The sequence below is a fragment of the Orcinus orca genome, chromosome 3, assembly GCF_937001465.1.
Source record: "Orcinus orca chromosome 3, mOrcOrc1.1, whole genome shotgun sequence".
NCBI lineage: Eukaryota > Metazoa > Chordata > Mammalia > Artiodactyla > Delphinidae > Orcinus > Orcinus orca.
In genome coordinates this window covers 6,405,903-6,426,271 of record NC_064561.1, presented here as the reverse complement: position 1 = coordinate 6,426,271, position 20,369 = coordinate 6,405,903, and the positions used below count along the sequence as shown (strand labels likewise).

The window sequence follows — 20,369 nt, the reverse complement described above, 5'->3', positions numbered from 1 at the left end:
CCAGCCTTGCACTCACTAAGCAAACGAGAACACCTCGTCGGAGGCTTGGGTGCGAGGCCGCCGCCCGGCCCGCCGCCTTAACCCAGAGCCCCGCAATGCCCCGCTATCCGCGTCTGCTAGGTACCGGAAACTGAAGCCCCTGGCTACTGCCCGAGACCGGAAGCGGAAGCGCCAGGCGGTGCTGAGGAAGGAGACGCGGGCGGCTCACTGTGCTGTGTGTAAAGTTTTCTCCGCGGGGGACTGGGTTCACGTGGTACGTTCGGCCTTAGCGCGAGGGTCAGGACTCTGTGAGCGGCGGGCAGTCCTGGGGCTCCTGTAGGAGTCTAGGGAGGGGCATGGGTCTGGGGCACCCCCGTCACAGGCTCCGGCGTTCCTCCCCCTTTTCCGCGAGCCGCGTTTCGATCCCTGAGGCTCATCCCTCTGGTTGGCCCAAAGCCTCCGTTTCCTCCTAGCTCTGGGCGCCGCCGTCCCCTCCTCAGAGTTCCCCCTCTCCCCATCACCTTTCCTCGGTGTGACTTTGCCCCCTAGGGGACTTTTAGTCACGTGTGGAGGCATTGTTTTGGTTGTTACAAATGGGAGGGGCTGCTACTGGCATCTAGTGTGTGGAGGCCACGGGTGCTGCTGGACATCCTACAACGCACTGAACAGCACCCGTGACAAAGCATTATCAGTAGTGCCGAGGTTTGGAAACCCTGCTCTAGGGTCTTACAATCTTCAAAGCCCTGAATGAACTTAAAGGTTAGCTGAGTCACTTTTAGCGCCCCTGAGTGACAAGCCGTATTAAAAGCGTCTGGAGTCACAAAAAAATCACTATCCAGCCAGAAGAGTTCATCAAGGCGAATGAATGCACACCGCATGATGCCGCCTTCTCCCACTTGGGAGAGCAGATGGCTGGATAGGAATCAGGAAAATCCAGTCATAGCCAACAATTACACGTTCAATCAGTACAGTAAATACAAAAAAGAAAAGTGAGTGGTGTGGCCTTTGCATCCAGCAGCTGTATTATGCCCTATAAAAGGCCTCAAAAGAAATCTTTGTACCCTTCTTTTTTTTCCTACATACAAGTTATCTCTGGAGTTCAAGTTTAAGTTGAAACCAGCCTCAAGTTTCACCTGTCCTCACTGACCCGTGGATTTCTGCGTGACCAGGTGAGTACCGTGTGGAACTTGTAACAATAGTGCCAGCAGCCTCAGCTGGCAGAACTGCTACTAGGCCTTCCCTGTGCTCAGGTGTAAACACAAGGAGTCACTAAGAGTGAGGGCATCTTAAAAAAAAATGATTTATTTTTGACGGATTATATTCAAGGGAAAGATAGTAAGGTGTGTGGTGATGTGAGTGTAAATAAGTAAATACAGTTATGTGCAAATAAATACACATTAAGCAAGCATGTAAATAACTCTGAATAAGTAACAAATATAGATTTACTTGCATTCCATAATACTAAAAATTTTAGGATTTTATATATAAGTATAAATATATAAATTTTTTATGTGTATATCAGGATTACTCAACAACATTCCTCAGGCCCAGTTCAGTTTGACTTCTAAAACCCTATACATCTTCCATAAAGATTCAAAATATAGGGGTACATGGGGGAAAAATAATTTGAACTTCTTTATATTGGCAACAGAAATTTAAAATTGAATTGACCAGCAACCAGATGTATTTTCTGCTTGCAAGTGTTTTCTGTTTGGTTTTGTTTCTTGTTTTGTTTTTTGTTTGTTTTATTTTTTCTTCATGATATTTAAAGATCACTTGGAGGAGTACTAAGCAACAACTTGCAGATTGAAGGGTAGGGCAACAGTTTCCAAAGATTGTATTCTACAACTTGGCTTCTATAAGAATTAACTTTGTTTCTCTAAACTTTTATGAAATAACAGTCTGGTGATTCATATTGCAGAGAACCATTTTGAGTAATTTTATACTGTTGGGTTTTATCAATTGTGTGTGTGTGTGTGTGTGTGTGCGTATGCCTTTTTCATTCTGTCTTTCCTTTGACATTCTTAAGGGGAATGTTTGCTTGTCATGCAATAGATATTCTTCAGGTGCACAATTTATGGTGACCAACCATGCTCTTTTATTCAGGACAGAGAGAGAGAGAGAGAGAGAGAGAGGTCTTTTTGAATAGTATTTTTGTTTTCTTCTGATAAATACCTGGAAGTAGAATTGCTGGATCATATAGTAGGTCTTTTTAAAAATTTTGAGAAACCTCCATACTGTTTTCCTGAGTGTTTGCACTGGTTTATATTTCTCACAGTGCTCAGTGGTCCTCTTTTCACCACATCCTCACCAACACTTATTTCTTGTCTTTTTCACAGTAGTCATTCTAACAGGAGTGAGGTGATAGCTCGTTGCAGTTTTGATTTGCATTTCCCTGATGATTAATGATGTTGAGCATCTTTTCATGTACCTGTTGGTCATCTGTGGAAAAATGTCTTTTGCCCATTTTTTAAATCTGATTGTTTTTTTGCTATTGAGTTATATGAGTTCTTTGTATATTTTTGTCATTAACCCCTTATCAGATATGTGATTTGCAATTGTTTTCTCCCATTCAGTAGGTTGCCTTTTCATTTTGTTGATGGTTTCCTTTGCTGTGCAGAAGTTTTTTAGTTTTATGTAGTCTCACTTGCTTATTTTTGCTTTTATTGCTTTTGGTGTCAGATTCAAAAAATCATCACCAAGACCTATGTTAAGGAGCTTACCACTTATGTTTTCCTCTAGGAGTTTTATGGTTTCAGGTTTTATGTTCAAGTCTTTAATCCATTTTGAGTTAATTTTTGTTTATGGTGTGAGATAGTGGTCCAGGTTCACTCATTTGCATTTGGCTCTCCAATTTTCCCAACAGCATTCTTTGAAGAGACTGCCCTTTGCTCATTGTATAGTCTTGGCTCTTCTGTCATAAATTAATTGGCCATATATGAATGGGTTTATTTCTGGGTTCTCTATTCTGTTCCATTGAGCTATGTGCTAATACCATACTGGTTTAATTACTATAGCTTTGTTGTATAGTATAAATCAGGGCGTGTGATGCCTCTAGCTTTTTTCTTCCTCAGGATTGTTTTTGTGGTTCCATACAAAATTTAGGATTGTTCTATCTTTGTGAGAAATACCATTGGAATTTTGATAGGGATTACATACTGCTTTCAGTAGAATGGACATTTTAACAACATTCATTCTCAATCCATGAGCACAGAATATCTTTCCATTTATTTGTATCTTCTTCAGTTTCTTTCATTCATGTCTTGTAGTTTTCAATATATAGGTCTTTCACACCCTTGGTTAAATTCCTAGGTATTTTATTCTTTTTGATGCAATTGTGAATGGATTGTTTTCTTAATATATTTTTCTGATAGATCATTATTAGTGCAAAGAAGCAACAGATTTTTGTGTATTGATTTTGTACCCTCCAGCTTTACTGAATTCGTTTATTAGTTCTAACAGTTTTTTAATGAAACCTTTAGGGTTTTCCATATGTAAAATCATGCCATCTGCAAATAGTGAAAAAGTTTTACTTTTTTCTTTCCAATTTAGACGCCTTTCATTTCTTTTTCTTGCCTAATTGCTGTGGTGAAGACTTCCAACACTATATTGAATAAAAGTGGCAAGAGTGTGGGCATCCTTGTCTTGTTCCTGATCTTAGAGGAAAAGCTTTCAGCTTTTCAGCATAGAGTATGTTGTTAACTGTGGGCTTATCATATATGGCCTTTATTATGTTCAGGTGTGTTTCCTCTATACCTGCTTTGTGGAGAGTTTTTATCATAAATGGATGTTGAATTTTGTCAAATACTTTTTCTGCATCTATTGAGATGATCATATTTTTTCTTTATTTTTTGTTTATGTGGTGTATCACATTGATTGATTTGAACCATCCTCGTATCCCTGGAATAAATCCCACTTGGTCATGGTGTATGATTACACCATGGTGTATGATTTAATTTATTGTTGAATTTGGTTTGTTAATATTTTGTTGCATCTGTATTCATCAGGGATGTTGACCTGTAATTTTCTTTTTTTGTGGCATCCTTGTCTGGTTTTCAGTATCAGGGTAATACTTTCCTTGTAAACTGTGTTTGGAAGAACTACCCCCTCTTCTGTTTTCGGCAAGAGTTTGAGAAGGATTGATATTAGTTCTTGGAATGTTTGGTAAAATTTATCTGTGAAGCTGCTTGGTCCTGGACTTTCGTTTGTTGGGAGGTTTTTGAATACTGATTCAGTCGCCTTGCTAGTGATCAGTCTGTTTAGATTTTCTGTTTCATCAGAGAAATAGAAAATACGAACTGCCGCGTTGGACAGAGCAGAAGTATAGAACATTTCCATCATACCTGAAAGTTCTGTTGAGCAACACTGGTATAGAGTGGCCCCTCCTCTGACCCTCTCTCAACACTGACTCCAGGTGCAGGAGTCGCTGAATCTGTAAACTGAACCGAGACCCCTCCTCCCCTAATAGGAGGCTTCAGCTGCCAAAAGACCTGGAGAGGGTACTCAGGACCTGAGAGTGTCCTGGGCACCTTCCCAGCCTGCTTTCCTCTTGGGGCTTTGGGGGTGTCTGGATCCCACCCCTCCTGTCACTCCTCAGCTCATGACTGTTACTATTCCTAAAGGCAAATTGGGTTCCTGGTGGGAAGAATGTAGACTTCTTCTACCTGCAGAGAGTGGAGAAGATCTTCAGCAATTATCTGGGTCTGCTGGACTCACACTAAGACCTCAGGGAAGATTTGGTATGAGAGGCTGTTCAAGTTTCCTATGGCTGCTGTAACAAACTACCATAAACTTAGTGGCTTACAGTAACACACATTTATTTTCTTGCTCTGGAGGTCAGAAATCCTAAATGGGTTGGCAGGGCTGCATTCCTTTTCCATCTTGTAGAGACCACCTGTATTCCCTGGCTTGTGGCTCCTTCCTCCATCTTTAAAGCCAGTGAGAACATCTTTAAATCTCTCTCTCTCTCTTTTTCTCTGACCTCTGCTTCCATCCTCACATCTCCTCTGACCCTGACCTTCCTGCCTCCCTCTTATAAAGAAGAACCCTTGTGATTTCACTGGGTCAATATGTATATTCCAGAATAATTTTTTCCATCTCCAGATCCTAACCTTACTAACATCTGCAGAATCCCTTTTGCCATGTAAGGTCACATATTCACAGATTCTGAGGAGTAGAGCATGGACATCTTTGGGGCAGAGGCATTAATCTGTCTACCCCACAGGCCCAGGAGTCAAAGACTCTCTGCAACAGTTTTTCACCTGGACACTCAACCGTAGTGTCCAGTGTTCCCCTCCCTGCACACACTCACTTTATTACTTTTATCTTTTGGATGCAGGAAGGACACAGATAGAGACCTTGAGAAGCTGGTTTTATGGAGTTACGTTGTATTCTGTAACTCCAGGGAGAGGAGGCATTCCCTTATAGAAAGGAAACATACCATTTCTGTTGCTTTGTACCTTGATTTTGTTGCTGTTGTTTTTGTTTTTCATTTAAATTTATTGGAGATAAAACTCTCCATCAATACCTAGAGATCGTGTCTTTCTTTTTTTGGCTTCATGCTTTTTCATTATGAGGATATTCCATAGTTTACTGAACCAATTTCCTATATATAGCAATTTGTGTTGTTTCCAATCCTTTGATATTATAAATAATGCTACAGTGAGTAACCTTGCTCTTGTCTTTTAGTATTTGTGTATCTTTCAAATAGATTCCTTGTAGTGTGATTGACAGGGAAGTGATAAATGTTTTTGCATTTTGCTTGAGGATAACAAATTTCCTTCCACAGGAGTTCTACCCCAACAGTGTATGAGAGTGCTTTTTTCTACAGCCTTGCCAATGAAAGATGTGGTTGGTCCCCTGTGTCTTTGTTGATCTGACAGATAAGAAATGGTATCAGTGTAGTTGCAATCTGCATCTTCATCCTGTGAATAAGATCAATGATGATTCTACTGATTGAATTGGTAGTGGTGGAAACCAAATTAAACTGTGTCTCAGAGTGGGTGGGACATGAGGAAATGAGACAGAGAGTAAAAAAAAAAAAAAAAAATGATGAGGGAGACAGACTGGGTGGTAACTAGAAAGAAAATTATGCCCTTAGGATAAATGAGTCTCACTACCAAAAACACTTTATTGAGTTTAAATGGTATGAGGGAGCCCAGTAGAGTGGGAGAGCTTGAAGGGAAGGGTAAAGGAGAGAGAATCGATGATGTCCAGCTCCTAAAAAGGCAGATGGAGTGGAACACAGAACAGAACTGCAGAGCCCAGTGTTATAGAGAAGGCAGGTCCTGGTTTATAACGAGAGAGGGAGGAAACCATGGTGCAGAATATAGTTTTGGTGGCAAGATACGAAGGTAGATTCCTTCTCATGGAGATGACTTTGAGAAGGAAGGTGCAGGACCATCTGCTGAAAGTGAGGGTGTATTTGTTATGTATTGCTGCATGACAGAGCATCCCTAACCTTAGTGACTAAAACAATAATCATTTGCTATCTCTCACAGTTTTTGTCGTTCAGAATTCAGGAGCAGCTTAGCTGGAAGGTTCTGGCTTGGGACTTTCATGAGGCTGCAGGAGGTTATCAGCTGGGACTGCAGTCATCTGAAGGCTTGGCTGGTGCCAAAGGGTTCACTTCCAAGGAGGTTCCCTCACATTCTGGCACATCAGTGCTGACTGTTGGAGGGGACAGTTCCTTTCCAAGTAGGTCTCTCCACAGGGCTGCTTGAGTGTCTTTGAATATGGCAGTTGCCTTCCCTTAGAGCAAGCAGTTCAGAAGACTAAGCAGAAGCTACAGTGCCTTGTAGGGATCTACCCTCAGAAGTCATCTCCACAATTTTCTATTGGTCACACAGGTCAGCCCTGATTCAGTGTGGCTGTGAATACCAGGAAGCTTGGATCATTCAAGCTATTCGGGAAGCTGATAACCATAGAGGGAAAAGGTGAGGCTGTGTGAGATTTAAAGAGATAAGAGAAGGGTTCACGAGTAGGAAGTTACACTGACTTATAGAATTGCCCTGCGGTGTTGAGGGCTCTTTTCACGTTGCTGACCGTGCTTTTCTAGAGGTGGCAACATGACCACTCTTGTGCAGGTTGGTCTGCCCAGATGTTGCCATGAGCAGGCAGATGATTGGAACCATGCCTGGTTGGAGTTCTGCTGGGCCAGAGTGAAGGTAGGAGGTAGGGGTGAGGAAATTTGTTGAAATGAAGGACGGTGAGACCCAAGCTGGGAAAGTAAAAAATGAGGAGAGGAGGTGGCTCTAGCAGGAGGGTGGGAGAGTGTGTGGACTGAGCCCTTTGCGTGGGAGAAGAACACATGTAGTGAAAGAAAAACGTGAATGAGCAAGGTCGAAGTTTGGGAGATTGGCTTCAGAGAGAGAAATTTCTGAACTATTGTTGTAGGTGTAGAATCATGTCCGGTGATAACAAAGTCTAGGGTGGTGCCTGGGGAAGTGCGTGGCCAAGGTGGAATGAGGACAGACTCATAGTACTGTGAGGGCCACCCTCCTGGGCTCTGATGTCATTCGAGTGCGGTAGGATGGGAGGTTGAAAGAATATTGGGAGTCAGGGGCCAGAGTCTCCAGTGAATGAGGGATTGTAGCTGGGAATGTGTTTGTGACAACCACGTGGATGGGAAGAATGTGCCCTGAGACTCAGTGAAGCTGAGGTTTTAAGATGGATGGAGAAGTAGCCACCATTGTGGGCAGAGGCAGACGCATTTTGAAGGAGGAAATGGTGGACAGGCTAAAGATTTGTCCTCAGTACCCTGGAGAGGGAAGTTGGTTGTGAACACTTTGTGCTTTCCCGTTTATTCCAGAGCCCTGTCCTGAGTGCACTGTGGGGATACGAGGAGGAGCATCCTCGTTCTTCTGCTCCCTGTTGTTCAGGAAAACTTACTGTCTGAATCACAGGATGGCGACCATGGTTCTGTCCCCCACTTTTGGTGAGTTTGAGGGTCAGCCCTCAGAGCCCAGGTGTTAAAGGCCCCTGCACCACAGAGCAGGTAGAGGGAAGGGACTGAGAAGTTGAGGTGGGTGTGTTACCCCAGGAACCTGGAGGTCATTGGTGCCTGACTCTGTGGTTCTTGGGATTTGGGACTTAGCTGGTTTGAGTGTCTCTGGAGATGTCACCTGTGTGGCGAATGTGTGGGAGCTTTTGAATTATACTTCTAATTCTTTCTATAAATTAAAAAAAAAATAACAGTGGTGTCCTTTGGGACTTCAGTTTCTTCATCTGCAAAATGGAAATAGTAGTCTTTTCCTCCAGCATGGGAGGGCGCTTGGCCCTTTTTTCTGGCTTTGGGTGAGACAGTGCTCTGTTCCGTTTTCCTGTGGAAGCTGGGTGTGGGTGTTTGGGTGTCGGTATGTGCTGTGTGTGGGAATAGTCATTTGTGTCTGTTGGGGATACAGTCAATCACAAGTAGGTGGGGGAGCCTCCAGATTTGTGAGTGTGAGAACAGGGGGCAATCCTGGATTCTTGGGACATTTCTTCTTCTCCAGCTCAGTCTTCCCCGTACCCAGCTTCTCACCAGAAAGGATGCACAGAGGAGGAAGGGTTGGCTAATGGCTTCCTGACAGACTGGTTACAGGTGAGTCAGATATTCCTGTTTCCAAATCATTATTCCTTTGACCAGAAGTTGGACTTGTTATCCTTCAGTGACCTGCAGCATCAGAGCCAAATCAGGTCTTTGGGCATCTGATGGAGGGTTTGAGGCAACCCAAACAGTGTTAGCATATGTCAGCATTTACTGCAATGTAGAGCCTCCTCCAGGGTCACTGTCTACACCATGTTCTGCTGAGAGGTTTTTTTTTTTTGTTTTTTGTTGTTGTTTTTTTAATTTTATTGAAGTATAGTTGATTTTCAATGTCATGTTAATTTCTTCTGTGTAGCAAAGTGACAGAATATATGTGTGTGTGTGTGTGTGTGTGTGTATTCTTTTTCATATTCTTTTCCATTATGGTTTATCACAGGATATTGAATATAGTTCCCTGTACTATACAGTAGGACCTTGCTGTTTATCCATCCTATATATAATAGTTTACCTCTGCTAATCCCAAACTCCCAATCCTTCCCTCCCTACTCTCCTCCCCCTTTGCTGAGAGTTTTAAGGGGAAGCTAAGGAAAGACATGACTGTGTCCTAAACTCAGGCAATTGGTGATGGCCATTAGGGCATCATTCATCCATTTACCAAGTACTTCTCTGATTTCTGCAATGTCCTAGGCCTATGCTCATCCTTTGAGATTGAGGGGAATTCGATTGCAGGATGTCACAGTCTCACTGGGAAAGAAAATCACCTGTGTGTTAGAGGTACATTTAACATTGGGGGTGGGCATGAATAGACAGGAGAAGAGAGTTCAGGGCTGACCCTAGGAGCAGTTGAGAGCAGAGATCAGAACCCTGCCCATACAGCTTCTGCTTTGGATTCCCTGTTCCTACTCCTCTCTCATCCTTGGCTCTTTTCCTGTCCACATTGGTGGGGTTGGTCCTTGGCTAAGCCATGATGTTTGTGGTGGTTTAGGACTTGGTGACTTTTGAGGATGTGACTGTGGAGTTCACCCAGGAAGAGTGGGCACTGCTGGACCCTTCTCAGCGAACACTGTACAGAGATGTGATGCTGGAGAACTGCAGGAACCTGGCTTCACTTGGTAAGCGTGACATCATTCCTGCATTTATTTAATGACTCAGGTAACAAGACTTTTTTAAAATTGAGGTATCATTCACATAACATAAGATTCACCATTTTAATCATTTTAAAGTATGCAGTTCAGTGGCTTTTTTTAAAATCTTTATTGGAGTATAATTGCTTTACAATGGTGTGTTAGTTTCTGTTTTATAACATAGTGAATCAGTTGTACAGTGGCTTTTGATAAATTCACAGTGTTGTGCATCACCCCTAAAACCTGTACCCATTAAGTGGCCAGTACCTGTTACCTTCCCCACTCCCCACTACTGGCAACCACTAATGTGCTTTCTATCTCTGTGGATTTGCCTATTCAGAGCAGTTCATATCAATGGAATCATAAAATGTGTGATCCTTGTGTCTCATTTCTTTCAAGCAACTTAATGTTTAAAGGTTTAGCTATGTTGTAGCATGTATAGTTTCTTTATTCCTTTTATGACTGAATAACATGCTCTTTTATGGGTATACCACATTTTGTTTATCCGTTCATTTGGTTGATAAACATTTGGGTGGTTTCCACTTACTGCCTATTGTAAATAATGCTGCTTTGAATATTTGTGTACAAGTCTTTGTTCAAACACCTATTTTCAATTCTCTCCACTATGTATCTAGGAGTGGAATTCTGGGTTATAGATTACTATGTTTAGCTTTTTGAGGAACTGCCAACCTGTTTTTTACAGCAGCTGCACCAATATATGAGCGTTCCAGTTTCTCCATATCTTCCCCAACATTCGCTTTTTTGAATATAGCCATCCTCCTGGGTATGAAGTGGTATCTCACTGTTGTTTTGATTTGCATTTCCCTAATTACTAATGGCACTGAACATTTTTTTCATGTAATTATTGGCTGTTTGTATATCGTTTTTGGAGAAATGTCTATTCAAGTTCTTTGCCAATTTTTTAATTGGGTTATCTTTTTTGTTTCTGGGTTTTAGAGGTTTATTATATTCTGAATACTAGATCCTATTTGTAAATGATTTCTTCCATTGTATGGTATCTTTTCATTTTCTTGATAGTATCCTTTGATACACAAGTTTTAATTTTGACAAAGTCCAATTTATGTACTTTTTCCTTTTATTTCTTGTGCATTTGGTATCATACCTAGTTATTGCCACCATGGTCCTGAAAATTTAGCTCTATGTTTTCCTCCAAAAATTTTATAGTTTTACCTTTTCAATGAAATCTTTTTTTTTTTAATGAAATCTTTTATCTATTTTGAGTTAATTTTTATATGGCTTAGGAGAAATTATCAGCTTCATTCTTTTGCATGTATTAATCCAGTTGTCCCAGCATCTTTGTAGAAAAGACTATTCTTGCCCCCATTGAATTGTTTTGGCACAATTGTCAAAAATTATTTGACTATAAAATGCGAGTTTATGTACTCTCAATTATTTTCCATTAATCTGTGTTTAGCATTGTGCCAGTACCACATTACCATTGCTTTGATGTCAGTAAGTGTGATTCCTCCTATTTGGTTCTTTCTCAGGACTGCTTTGTTTATTCAGGATGCCTTGCAATTCCATATGAATTTTAGGATCACCTTTCCATTTATGTAAAAAAAGCTGTTAGAAATTTGGTAGCGATTTCATTGAATCTGTAGATGATTTTGGTTATTATTGTCATAACAATATTAAATTTTTCAATACATATCCTCTGTTGCTTATTTTTAATTTGCTTCTGTTGTGGTCAGAGTAGATACTTTGTATGATTTTATTGTTTTTAAATTTATTTAGACTTGTTTTGTGGACTAACATGTGCTCTATTCTGGAGCATGTTTTCCATGCACTTGAAATGAATGTGTGTTCTGTTTTTGGGTGAAGTGTTTTATGTCTGTTAGGTTTAGTAAGTTTATAGGATTGTTTAAGTCCTCTGTTTCCTTGTTGGTCTTTTAACTAGTTGTTCTACCCATTATTAAAAGTGGGCATTGAAGTCTGCAACTATTATTGTAGAACTCTATTTCTCCCTTCAATTCTGTCAGTTTTGAATTTGTATATTTTAAGCCTTTGTTGTTAGGTACGTATATGTAATTATTATATCTTCTTGATTAATTGATCTTTTAATCATCATATATTTTGTTGTGTCTTGTAAAAATTTTTGTCTTAAAGTCTGTTTTGCCTGATATTAGTATAGTCACATTCTCTCTTTTTTAGCTGTGGTTTATATGGAATATCTTTTTCCATTTGTTGACTTTCAACCTGTTAGTGTCTTTAGATAGAAAGTGAGTCTCTTATAGATAGCGTATAATTGATTATTTTCTATCCATTCTGCCAAAATCTGCCTTTTAATTGGACAGATTAGTCTGTTTACATTTAATGGAATTACTTATAAAGAAGGACTTAGTTGTGTCATTTTGCTGTTTGTTTTCTACATGCTTTATATCATTTTTATTCCTCAGTTTCTCCATTATTGTTTACTTTTGTGTTAGGTATTTTCTAGTGGACCATTTTGATTCCCTTCTCATTTCTGTTTATATTTTTTAGTTATTTTCTTAGTGGTTGCCTGAGGGATTGCAATTATCATTTTAATTTTAAGCAATCTATTTTGATTTCATATCAACTTATTTCAACAGTATACAAAAAATTAGCTCCTGTATAGCTGTGCCCCTCCTTATGCTGTTTTTTGTTTGTTTGTTTGTTTTTTACAAATTATAAATTTATACATTGTTTCATTAACATGGATTTATAATTTTTAGTTCAGACATTTCTCTTTTAAATCATATTAGAAAAAAAGAGGAAAGTTACAAACCAAAAATAAACAATTGTTTTTGACTTTTATATTTACCTATTTATTTTCCTTTATTGGTGTTCTTTATATCTTTGGGTGGATTTGAGTCAGTATTCATTGCCCATTCATTTCAGCTTGGAAGTCTCCTATTAGCATTTCTTGTAGGATAGATATGTTAGTGACAAACACTCAGATTTTGTTTATAGGAATGTCTTCATTTCTTTATTTTCAAAGGACAGAATTTTTGGTTCACTTTTTTTTTTTTTTTTTTTTTTTTTTTTTTAAGCAGCTTGAGTATATTATCCCAATGCCTGTTGCCTCTGTGGTTTCTGATTCAAAATTATCTGTTACTCTCACTGATGATCCTGTGCACATGATGAATCTCCTCTCTCTTGCTGCTTTCAGGATACTCTGTCTTTGTCTTTCCAGAGTTTGATTATGTGTTTCAGGATGGATTCTGACTCTTTGAATTTATCCTGTTTTGGGTTTGTTAAGCTTCTTGGTTGTGTACATTTATGCCTTTCATCAAATTTGGGGAAGTTTTTAGCCATTATTTCTTTAAATATTCTTTCTGCCTGTTCTTCATTTAAGGGACGCCTATTATGTGTATGTTGGTATGTTTAATGGTATCCCGTGGGTCTTTTAGGTGCTGGTCATATTTTGTTTATTCTTTTTTTCTTTCTGTTTTTCAAACTGAGTAATATAAGTTGTCCTATCTTCATGGCTACTGATTCTTTCTTCTTGCTCAAATCTGTTGTTGAACCACTCTTCTGAATTTTTCATTATAGTTATTGTACTTTTCAATTCCATAATTTCTGTTTGGTTTCTTTTTATAATTTCTGTCTCTTTAAGATGTTTTCTGTTTGGTCAGAATTTGTTCTTATGGTTTCCTTTAGATCCTTAAGCATATTTAAAACAGTTGATTTAAATTCTTGGTCTAGCAAGTCCAATGTTTGGACTTCCTGAAGGATAGTTTCTACTAAATTTGGGTTTTTTTTTCCTGTAATGGGCCATACTTTTGTGTATTGGCCTGCCTTATAATTTTTTGTTGTTGAAAACTAGACATTTGGAATATTACAACATAGTAATTCTGGAATCACATTTTTCCCCATCCCTAGAGTTTGTTGTTGTTGCTGTGGTATGTATGTTTAGTGATATTTCTGAACTCATTTTTGTAATGTCAGTATTTGTTGTATGTGGCCACTGAAGACTCTGTTCTGTTATCTTAATGGTTAGCTAGTGATTTATCAGATTTCCTTGAACACTTGGAACAAAAAATAAAAAACTCCTAGTCTCTCTATACAGGGGCATACCTTCAAAATCAAGCAGTTTATAACTCTGCCTTAGTTTTCACTTCCTGTTTGTGCAGAGCCTGAAGGTCTGCCAAAGGTGAGGACTTAGTGCCCTCTCATGTCTTTTCTGAGCATGTGCCCAAGCCTGGGTATGCACATGGCTTTCTAGATTCAAAGAAATATGAGGGAGCTTTTCAGAAAGCTTTTCAAAAATTCCCCCAAACATTTTATTCTATACTTTTCCTCCAGGCTTCTTGGTTTGCCTTTTGCTTTCCCTTGCTGTTTCCACTTGCCTCAGGCAGTAGTGGCTAATATATTGCCTTTTAATGTCTTCAGCACATGCCCACTGGGTAACCAGCTCAGCCTTCAGAGAGTTTGGGGTTAGATAAGTAAAGGCAAGCCCTTTGAGCCAGTCCTTCAGGGAGCCACCAGAAAGGTCAAAACAAACAACCATAGCTTGTTGAGAATAAGGTCCATCCTACTCCCTCTAGTACTAGGAGTTGTCTTCAATGTCACAGCCAAAGCAAGGAGTAGAGGATGAGGCAAGGGTCAGTTAAAATGTCAGCTGTTTTTTGTCTTTGATTAAGCATTTTCCTGGTTGCTGTAGACTTTTGATAAGTTTTCAGAGTTGTGATAAAGTTGTTCTGACAGTTTTTACCAGTTTATTCACTGTTTTCATAGAGAGGGGGACTTCTGAAGTTCCATATTCCATGATTTTCATTGTCATCATTTTTCACAAGACGTCAAGCATGTGTCTGTTTCTGGGTCTGTTACTGGGGTGTAGGAATACAGTGATGGAGACAGACATGGTCCCCATGCTCATAGAGCTTTCTGTTTAATTCCTTCCCTATGAACTGAATATTTCCTTACCCTGACTTTATATTCTCCATATGTAAAAGCTTTATAGCTTTTGAAGTGTGAATTTAAACTTGGGCATGATTCCCCCACACATACCACCACCACCAAATGAAAGATATTAACTACTTGATGACCATGAGCACATAGCCCCAGGCCTCCTGGAGCCTAAGGACTGATAAAGTTAACCCTTGTGGCACCACCCTGTTCCCTCATCATCAGCCAATCAGAATTGTGCACGATCTGATCATGTATCTTGCAACTCCCCTGCCCCCCCGCCACCTGACTTTTAAAAATGATTTGCCAAAACCCTTCGGGGAGCTCAAGGCTTTTTAGGGCATGAGCCACCTCGTCTCCTTGCATGGCCTTGCAATAAACCTTTCTCTGCTCCAAAATAAATAAATAAATAAATTTTTAAAAAAACTTGGGCATGGACTTTGGGCCTATGTGTGCCCTGTCACCTGGATATTGAATGAGTTGCTCGTATTTTTGTTTCCTGAGAGTTACTATATTCATTAGAATTTAGATGTAATTATTTCATTGCTCCCAAAGCCACACTTGCCCGTCTTCAGAATTCTTGGCTTCAGTTTCATGCAGTTGCTTGTCACTTGCACAGCCCCCCTATAACACGGCTTTTTTCCGCAAATAGGGTATCATGTTGATAAACCCAGTCTGATCTCCCAGTTGGAGCAAGAAGACAAGGTGATGACGGAGGAAAGAGGAATTCTTCCAGGCACCTGTCCAGGTGAGCACTAGGAAGATATGAGAAATAGTCTTTTTGAGGAATAGCTCTAGCCGATGATTCAGGGCATGGGAGTATTACATTTGGAAATGGCAATCAGGGAACTTTGTAAAATGTCCTTTTTTTCTGACAGAGATGGCCATGAACATTTGTTATGAGCTTCCTCATGCACCTTCTTTCTTTCCTCTTTAACTTTCTGTTCAACATGCATACTTTACTTTGGACTCAGGGGGAAAAAATAAAGACGTCTCTTTTCCTTTTTAAATTTAAGTCTCATATGAGCTCTTTGTCCAACTCCTTCCTACTTTACCTTCCTGATAATTCCTCCCTTTGTAAATCTCTGATCAGTCCTAATCCTTTTAGAATCCTTTTTTAATACCTGTAATTTGAATACTCATATCCCTTTCATTGCAAACTTGCTCAAAAACCCTAATCCCTCAGTTTGTCTATACTCGTGTGTACTTTTGTGTTTCTTTTCTCCATCAGCTTAAATTTCTTTTCAATTTGTTTCAGATTTGGAGACGGTACTTAAAGCAAAATGGTTAACTCCTAAGAAGCATGTTTTTAGAAAAGAACATTCTAATGGTGTAAAAGTGGTAAGACTAACATGGTTGATTGCTGTTTTTTCACAGTAGGAGAATTCCATAAGTTAGAAAAGCCACAGAATAAACAGGAGAGTCATTAAAGGGAAATGTCATTTATATATGAGATAATGGTGTCCCAGAAGAGATACTGTAAATCAGTTGTGAATTTGGAGAAAACTATAAATTAACTCCAGACTTGTTTCTTTACTGAGAGTTTCCACAAGTAAATATTTCCTTAAATGTGATTAAAATATTGACTGTCGAACTATAAAGTGGTCTTAAATTTATCAGAAAATGCTCTGTGAATATGATAAGGACTTGTGGCAATGTGTCTGTCTCTCTTTTTTTAACTTCTAAGAGCTCAAACTGGGCAGAAGCCCAGTTTGACAGGCATTTAAAATAGGTAACCAAAACATCAATTATAATAATGTAACAGAATTCCTGGGAGAGAGAATTTGTATAACAGCATTGAATATTAAAAAATATTATAAATTATAGTTTTCATTCATCTCTTAACAGGAGAGAAGTCATCTAGGAGTGAAACTCAATGAATGTAATCAGTGTTTTAAAGTCTTCAGCACAAAATCTAACCTTACTCAGCACAAAAGAATTCATACTGGAGAAAAACCCTATGACTGTAATCAGTGTGGCAAATCCTTCAGCAGTAGATCCTACCTCACTATTCATAAGAGAATACATAATGGGGAGAAGCCCTATGGATGCAATGACTGTGGAAAAGCCTTCAATGATCCTTCCTCCCTCAGACTGCATGTGAGAATCCACACTGGAGAAAAACCCTACGAATGTAACCAGTGTTTTCATGTCTTCCGCACTAGTTGTAACCTCAAAAGCCACAAGAGAATTCATACGAGGGAGAATCACCATGAATGTAATCAGTGTGGCAAGGCCTTCAGCACGAGGTCCTCCCTTACTGGGCACAACAGTATTCATACAGGAGAGAAACCTTACGAGTGCAGTGATTGTGGGAAAACCTTTAGGAAGAGCTCATATCTCACACAGCATATGAGAACTCATACTGGAGAAAAACCCTATGAGTGTAATCAGTGTGGAAAATCCTTTAGCAGTAGCTTTTCTCTTACTGTGCACAAGAGAATTCATACCGGTGAGAAACCCTATGAATGCAGTAACTGTGGGAAAGCCTTTAATAATCTCTCAGCTGTTAAGAAACATGTAAGAACTCACACCGGAGAAAAACCCTATGAATGTAATCATTGTGGGAAATCTTTCACCACTAACTCTTACCTTTCTGTGCACAAGAGAATCCATAATAGGTGGATATGACTACAATAACTGGGAAAGCATTCACTGATTTCTTATCTCTCAGACAACTTGTGATAACTCACGCTTAGATGTATGAGTTATCTGTTGCTGCATAACAAATTTCCCTTCAAAACATAGTAGCTTTAAACAGCAAACATTTATTATCTATAGGTCAGGAATTCAGAACCAGCTTAGCTGTGTAGTTCTAGCTCAGGAACTCTCATGAGGTTGTAGTCAAGATGTCAGCAGGAGCTACTGTCATCTACTTTACTGCTGGCTGAGGAGTCCACTTCGAGAATAGCTCAGTCACATGCCTGGCAAGTTAGTGCTGGTTGTTGGCAGGGAACCTTCATTTTCTCACCATGTAGGACTCCCCACAGGGCTATGTGTCTTTATGACATAAAAGCAGGTTCCTCCCAAAGCATTTGATTTAAAGAAGAGCTAATGCAGAAACCACAGTGTCTTCTACGACCTAGTCTCAGAAGGACATATCATCACTTCTTCCATATTTTAATGGTCACACAGACCAATCCTGATACAGTGTGGGAAGAGACCATACTCAGTATGAATACCAGGAAACAGATTGTTGGGAACCATCTGAGCAGTTTTCCATGAAATCACTGATGTAAGACCTTCAGGAGACCCTCATTCTTTCAGTCTATTCAGTATGAAGTAATATTTAATAACTCTCATGTTAATTCACCCGTGAAAGAAACCTCATGAGTCCAGTCTTTGTGATAAGCTTTCAGCTCAAATTCAGCCTAATGTACACAAAAGATTAAGTATTGTGGATAAATCTGAGGAATACAGTGGTGATATCTAGGGAGTCATGTGACAGTTCACACTAAGGGGAGAGTCCTATGAATATCATCAGAATGTAGAAGTCTTCAGGGACACTCATCCCTTAGAACACACATGAGGAATCACTACAGAGCAACACTCACTCATATAAGGAATGTGGAAAACTCTATAGCACAAGAGTTTACATTACTGAACAGAAGATGAGGAGATTCCGAGTGCAAGTACTATGGGAAAGCCTTCAGTATTCTCTCAACTTTTAAGAGATACGATGATTTATTCTGGAGAGAATGTCCCATTGAATGGCATCAGTACTGGAAAGCCTTCCATTTTCCCACATTCCTTAAACTGAAAAGTCGTTGCAGAGAAATTTGTGAGTATAAAGAATGAGGGAATGCCTTTAATGATACCTCTTATGTTAGGAAAGCTATGAAATTCCTGGATGCAAAACCTGTGGATTAATTTTGGGAAATCTTTCGGTGAGTCCTGTCTGTTGACTTCTGAGAAGTCACACAGGTGGGGAACCCTAGAAGATACTCAACGTGAGATTGCCTCAGCTCTTCTCTGAGTGGCCACAGAATACTTTAAACTGGGAATGAAAAGTGTAAATATTATGAGCATGGAATTACCTTTATCAGTGTCTCATCCTTAGGGTGGGGCAACTAGCTCTTTAATTTTCAGTCTTTGCTTAAGTATAAACATTTATGTCTATAGCTATACCCTAAGATAAACCTTAAATTATGTTCCATAGTTTTATATGTAATATGTTTATCATCATTTACTCTAAAAATATTAACACATTGCATATTTATAAAGGTATTTCTGATTATCTCCTGAGTGATTTAGTTTATCCTAGTAGAAATTAGACTATATTTGCTACATACCTTTTTCTAATTTAATGACATTTTTATCAAGTAAGTGGACTTTATGATGTTCAGATATTGTATGTACATTCAGGTTGGTTTTTATTTTTCTTTCAAGCTTATTTAGTGATAGATGTGAATTAAAGTCTTCCACCGTTGTTACGGATTGACAAATTCTTCTTGGTAATTGTCATTTTTTCTTTACGTATTTTGATGTAAATAGGTACATAAATGGTTAGGTATTGTTTTGTGAATTGTTCTTTTTTATGTAGGGGCCGTATTTTTTCATAGCAACGTATTTCAACACAATAATAAACGGTTTGGGGCTTCCCTGGTGGCACAGTGGTTAAGAGTCCACCTGCCAATGCAGGGGACACAGGTTCGTGCCCCGGTCCGGGAGGATCCCACATGCCGTGGAGCGGCTGGGCCCATGAGCCATGACCACTGAGCCTGCACGTCCGGAGCCTATGCTCCACAACAGGAGAGGCCACAACAGTGAGAGGCCTGCATACCGCAAAAAATAATAATAAATATAATAATAATAAATGGTTGAACATTTATATAGCTCTTCCCAAAGACCATGCACTCTTCTAAATGCCTTATGGATATTAACTTAGTACTCAGTATAAGCTTAAGAAAGGTGGACTATTAATATCCCATTTTGCAGATGAGAAAACTGTCATGGTACACTTACATTACTTGCCCAAGTTCACTGGCTAGTAAATGGTAGAGCCCATATTTGAATCCAGAGAGTCTGTGCTCTTAACCACTAGCCTATTTATTGAGTGTATTGTATATGCCAAGCACTGTTTGAGACACTGGTGTCTATAGCAATGAATGAAATTCAAGTTTTGCCATTAAAATACATCCTAATGGTTTTCCCTACAGAAAAATCAAGAAAGTATGTTGTTGTAAGTGTGATGTAGAAAACGAAAGCAGTGTAAGGTAGTTAAAGGGGGTTGGGATCCTGCTATTCTATGTAGAATCGGAAGGAAAAGTCTCTTAGTTAAGGTGCACTCGCATAGAGACCTTAATGAGTTGGAACAGTGAGTCACATGAATTCGTGTGGCAAGAGCGGTCTTAGCGTATGCCGAGGCCCGCACCACGGAGGCCAGTGTGAACAAGCTGGGGACGGTGAGGGGGTGGGAGAAGATGGACTGGCAGAAAAGACTTGGTGGATCCTGCTCGTGTTGGGTTTTATGGGTTATTGTTAGGACTTTCCCTTATACTTTCAATGAGTTGGCCTCTTAGAGCCCCAACAGGAAACAGCTGAGACGTTCAGACTAGGGCAGTTCAAGTAGAGTTTTCATAAAAGGGCTACTTACAGAGTAGTGTAGGAAGGATGTATCAATAGAAAGACCACAAAAGGCGGTTGGTATCCAGTAGCTGGTAAAGGCAGTGCTCTAACACCCGTAAGCCTGAAGGGGCAAGGGGAGGGAATGATTATTGAAATCCAGAGATAAGAGAGGAGAGAATCATATTCCAGGAGCTGAGAGGATGACAGGGGTGGTGTCCAGACCCAGGTTCTGCAAGAAATAGCCAGTGCCAGACTTCAGTCTATTTCATCCTCGTGTTTCA

General features: G+C 39.7%; 1 protein-coding gene across 4 annotated transcripts; it reads left to right on the top strand.

Moving 5' to 3' along the window:
* Positions 1-34: 34 nt before the first annotated feature.
* Positions 35-18,966, top strand: ZNF558 (zinc finger protein 558). 4 transcript variants are annotated; one of them, XM_033401015.2, is made up of 10 exons: positions 35-253; positions 1,066-1,148; positions 7,065-7,145; positions 7,790-7,915; positions 8,472-8,560; positions 9,194-9,280; positions 9,492-9,618; positions 15,173-15,268; positions 15,779-15,861; positions 16,369-18,966. In XM_033401015.2, the coding sequence occupies exons 4-10, from the start codon at positions 7,885-7,887 to the stop codon at positions 17,149-17,151; spliced, it is 1,296 nt and encodes a 431-aa protein (XP_033256906.1). In that variant the 5' UTR covers positions 35-253; positions 1,066-1,148; positions 7,065-7,145; positions 7,790-7,884; the 3' UTR covers positions 17,152-18,966. The 4 variants fall into 4 exon arrangements, with proteins under 4 accessions (XP_033256906.1, XP_033256905.1, XP_033256904.1 ...); XM_033401014.2 differs by lacking the exon at positions 7,065-7,145 and adding an exon at positions 6,828-6,914; XM_033401013.2 differs by lacking the exon at positions 7,065-7,145.
* Positions 18,967-20,369: the final 1,403 nt, after the last annotated feature.

Bases quoted from the DNA above. Each gene is read 5' to 3' on its own strand.
- ZNF558 (XM_033401013.2), top strand. From the start codon at position 7,885: ATGGCGACCATGGTTCTGTCCCCCACTTTTG. The intron at 7,916-8,471 runs GTGAGTTTGAGG...CTTCTTCTCCAG, and splicing joins GGTTCTGTCCCCCACTTTTG to CTCAGTCTTCCCCGTACCCA. The intron at 15,269-15,778 runs GTGAGCACTAGG...AATTTGTTTCAG, and splicing joins TCTTCCAGGCACCTGTCCAG to ATTTGGAGACGGTACTTAAA.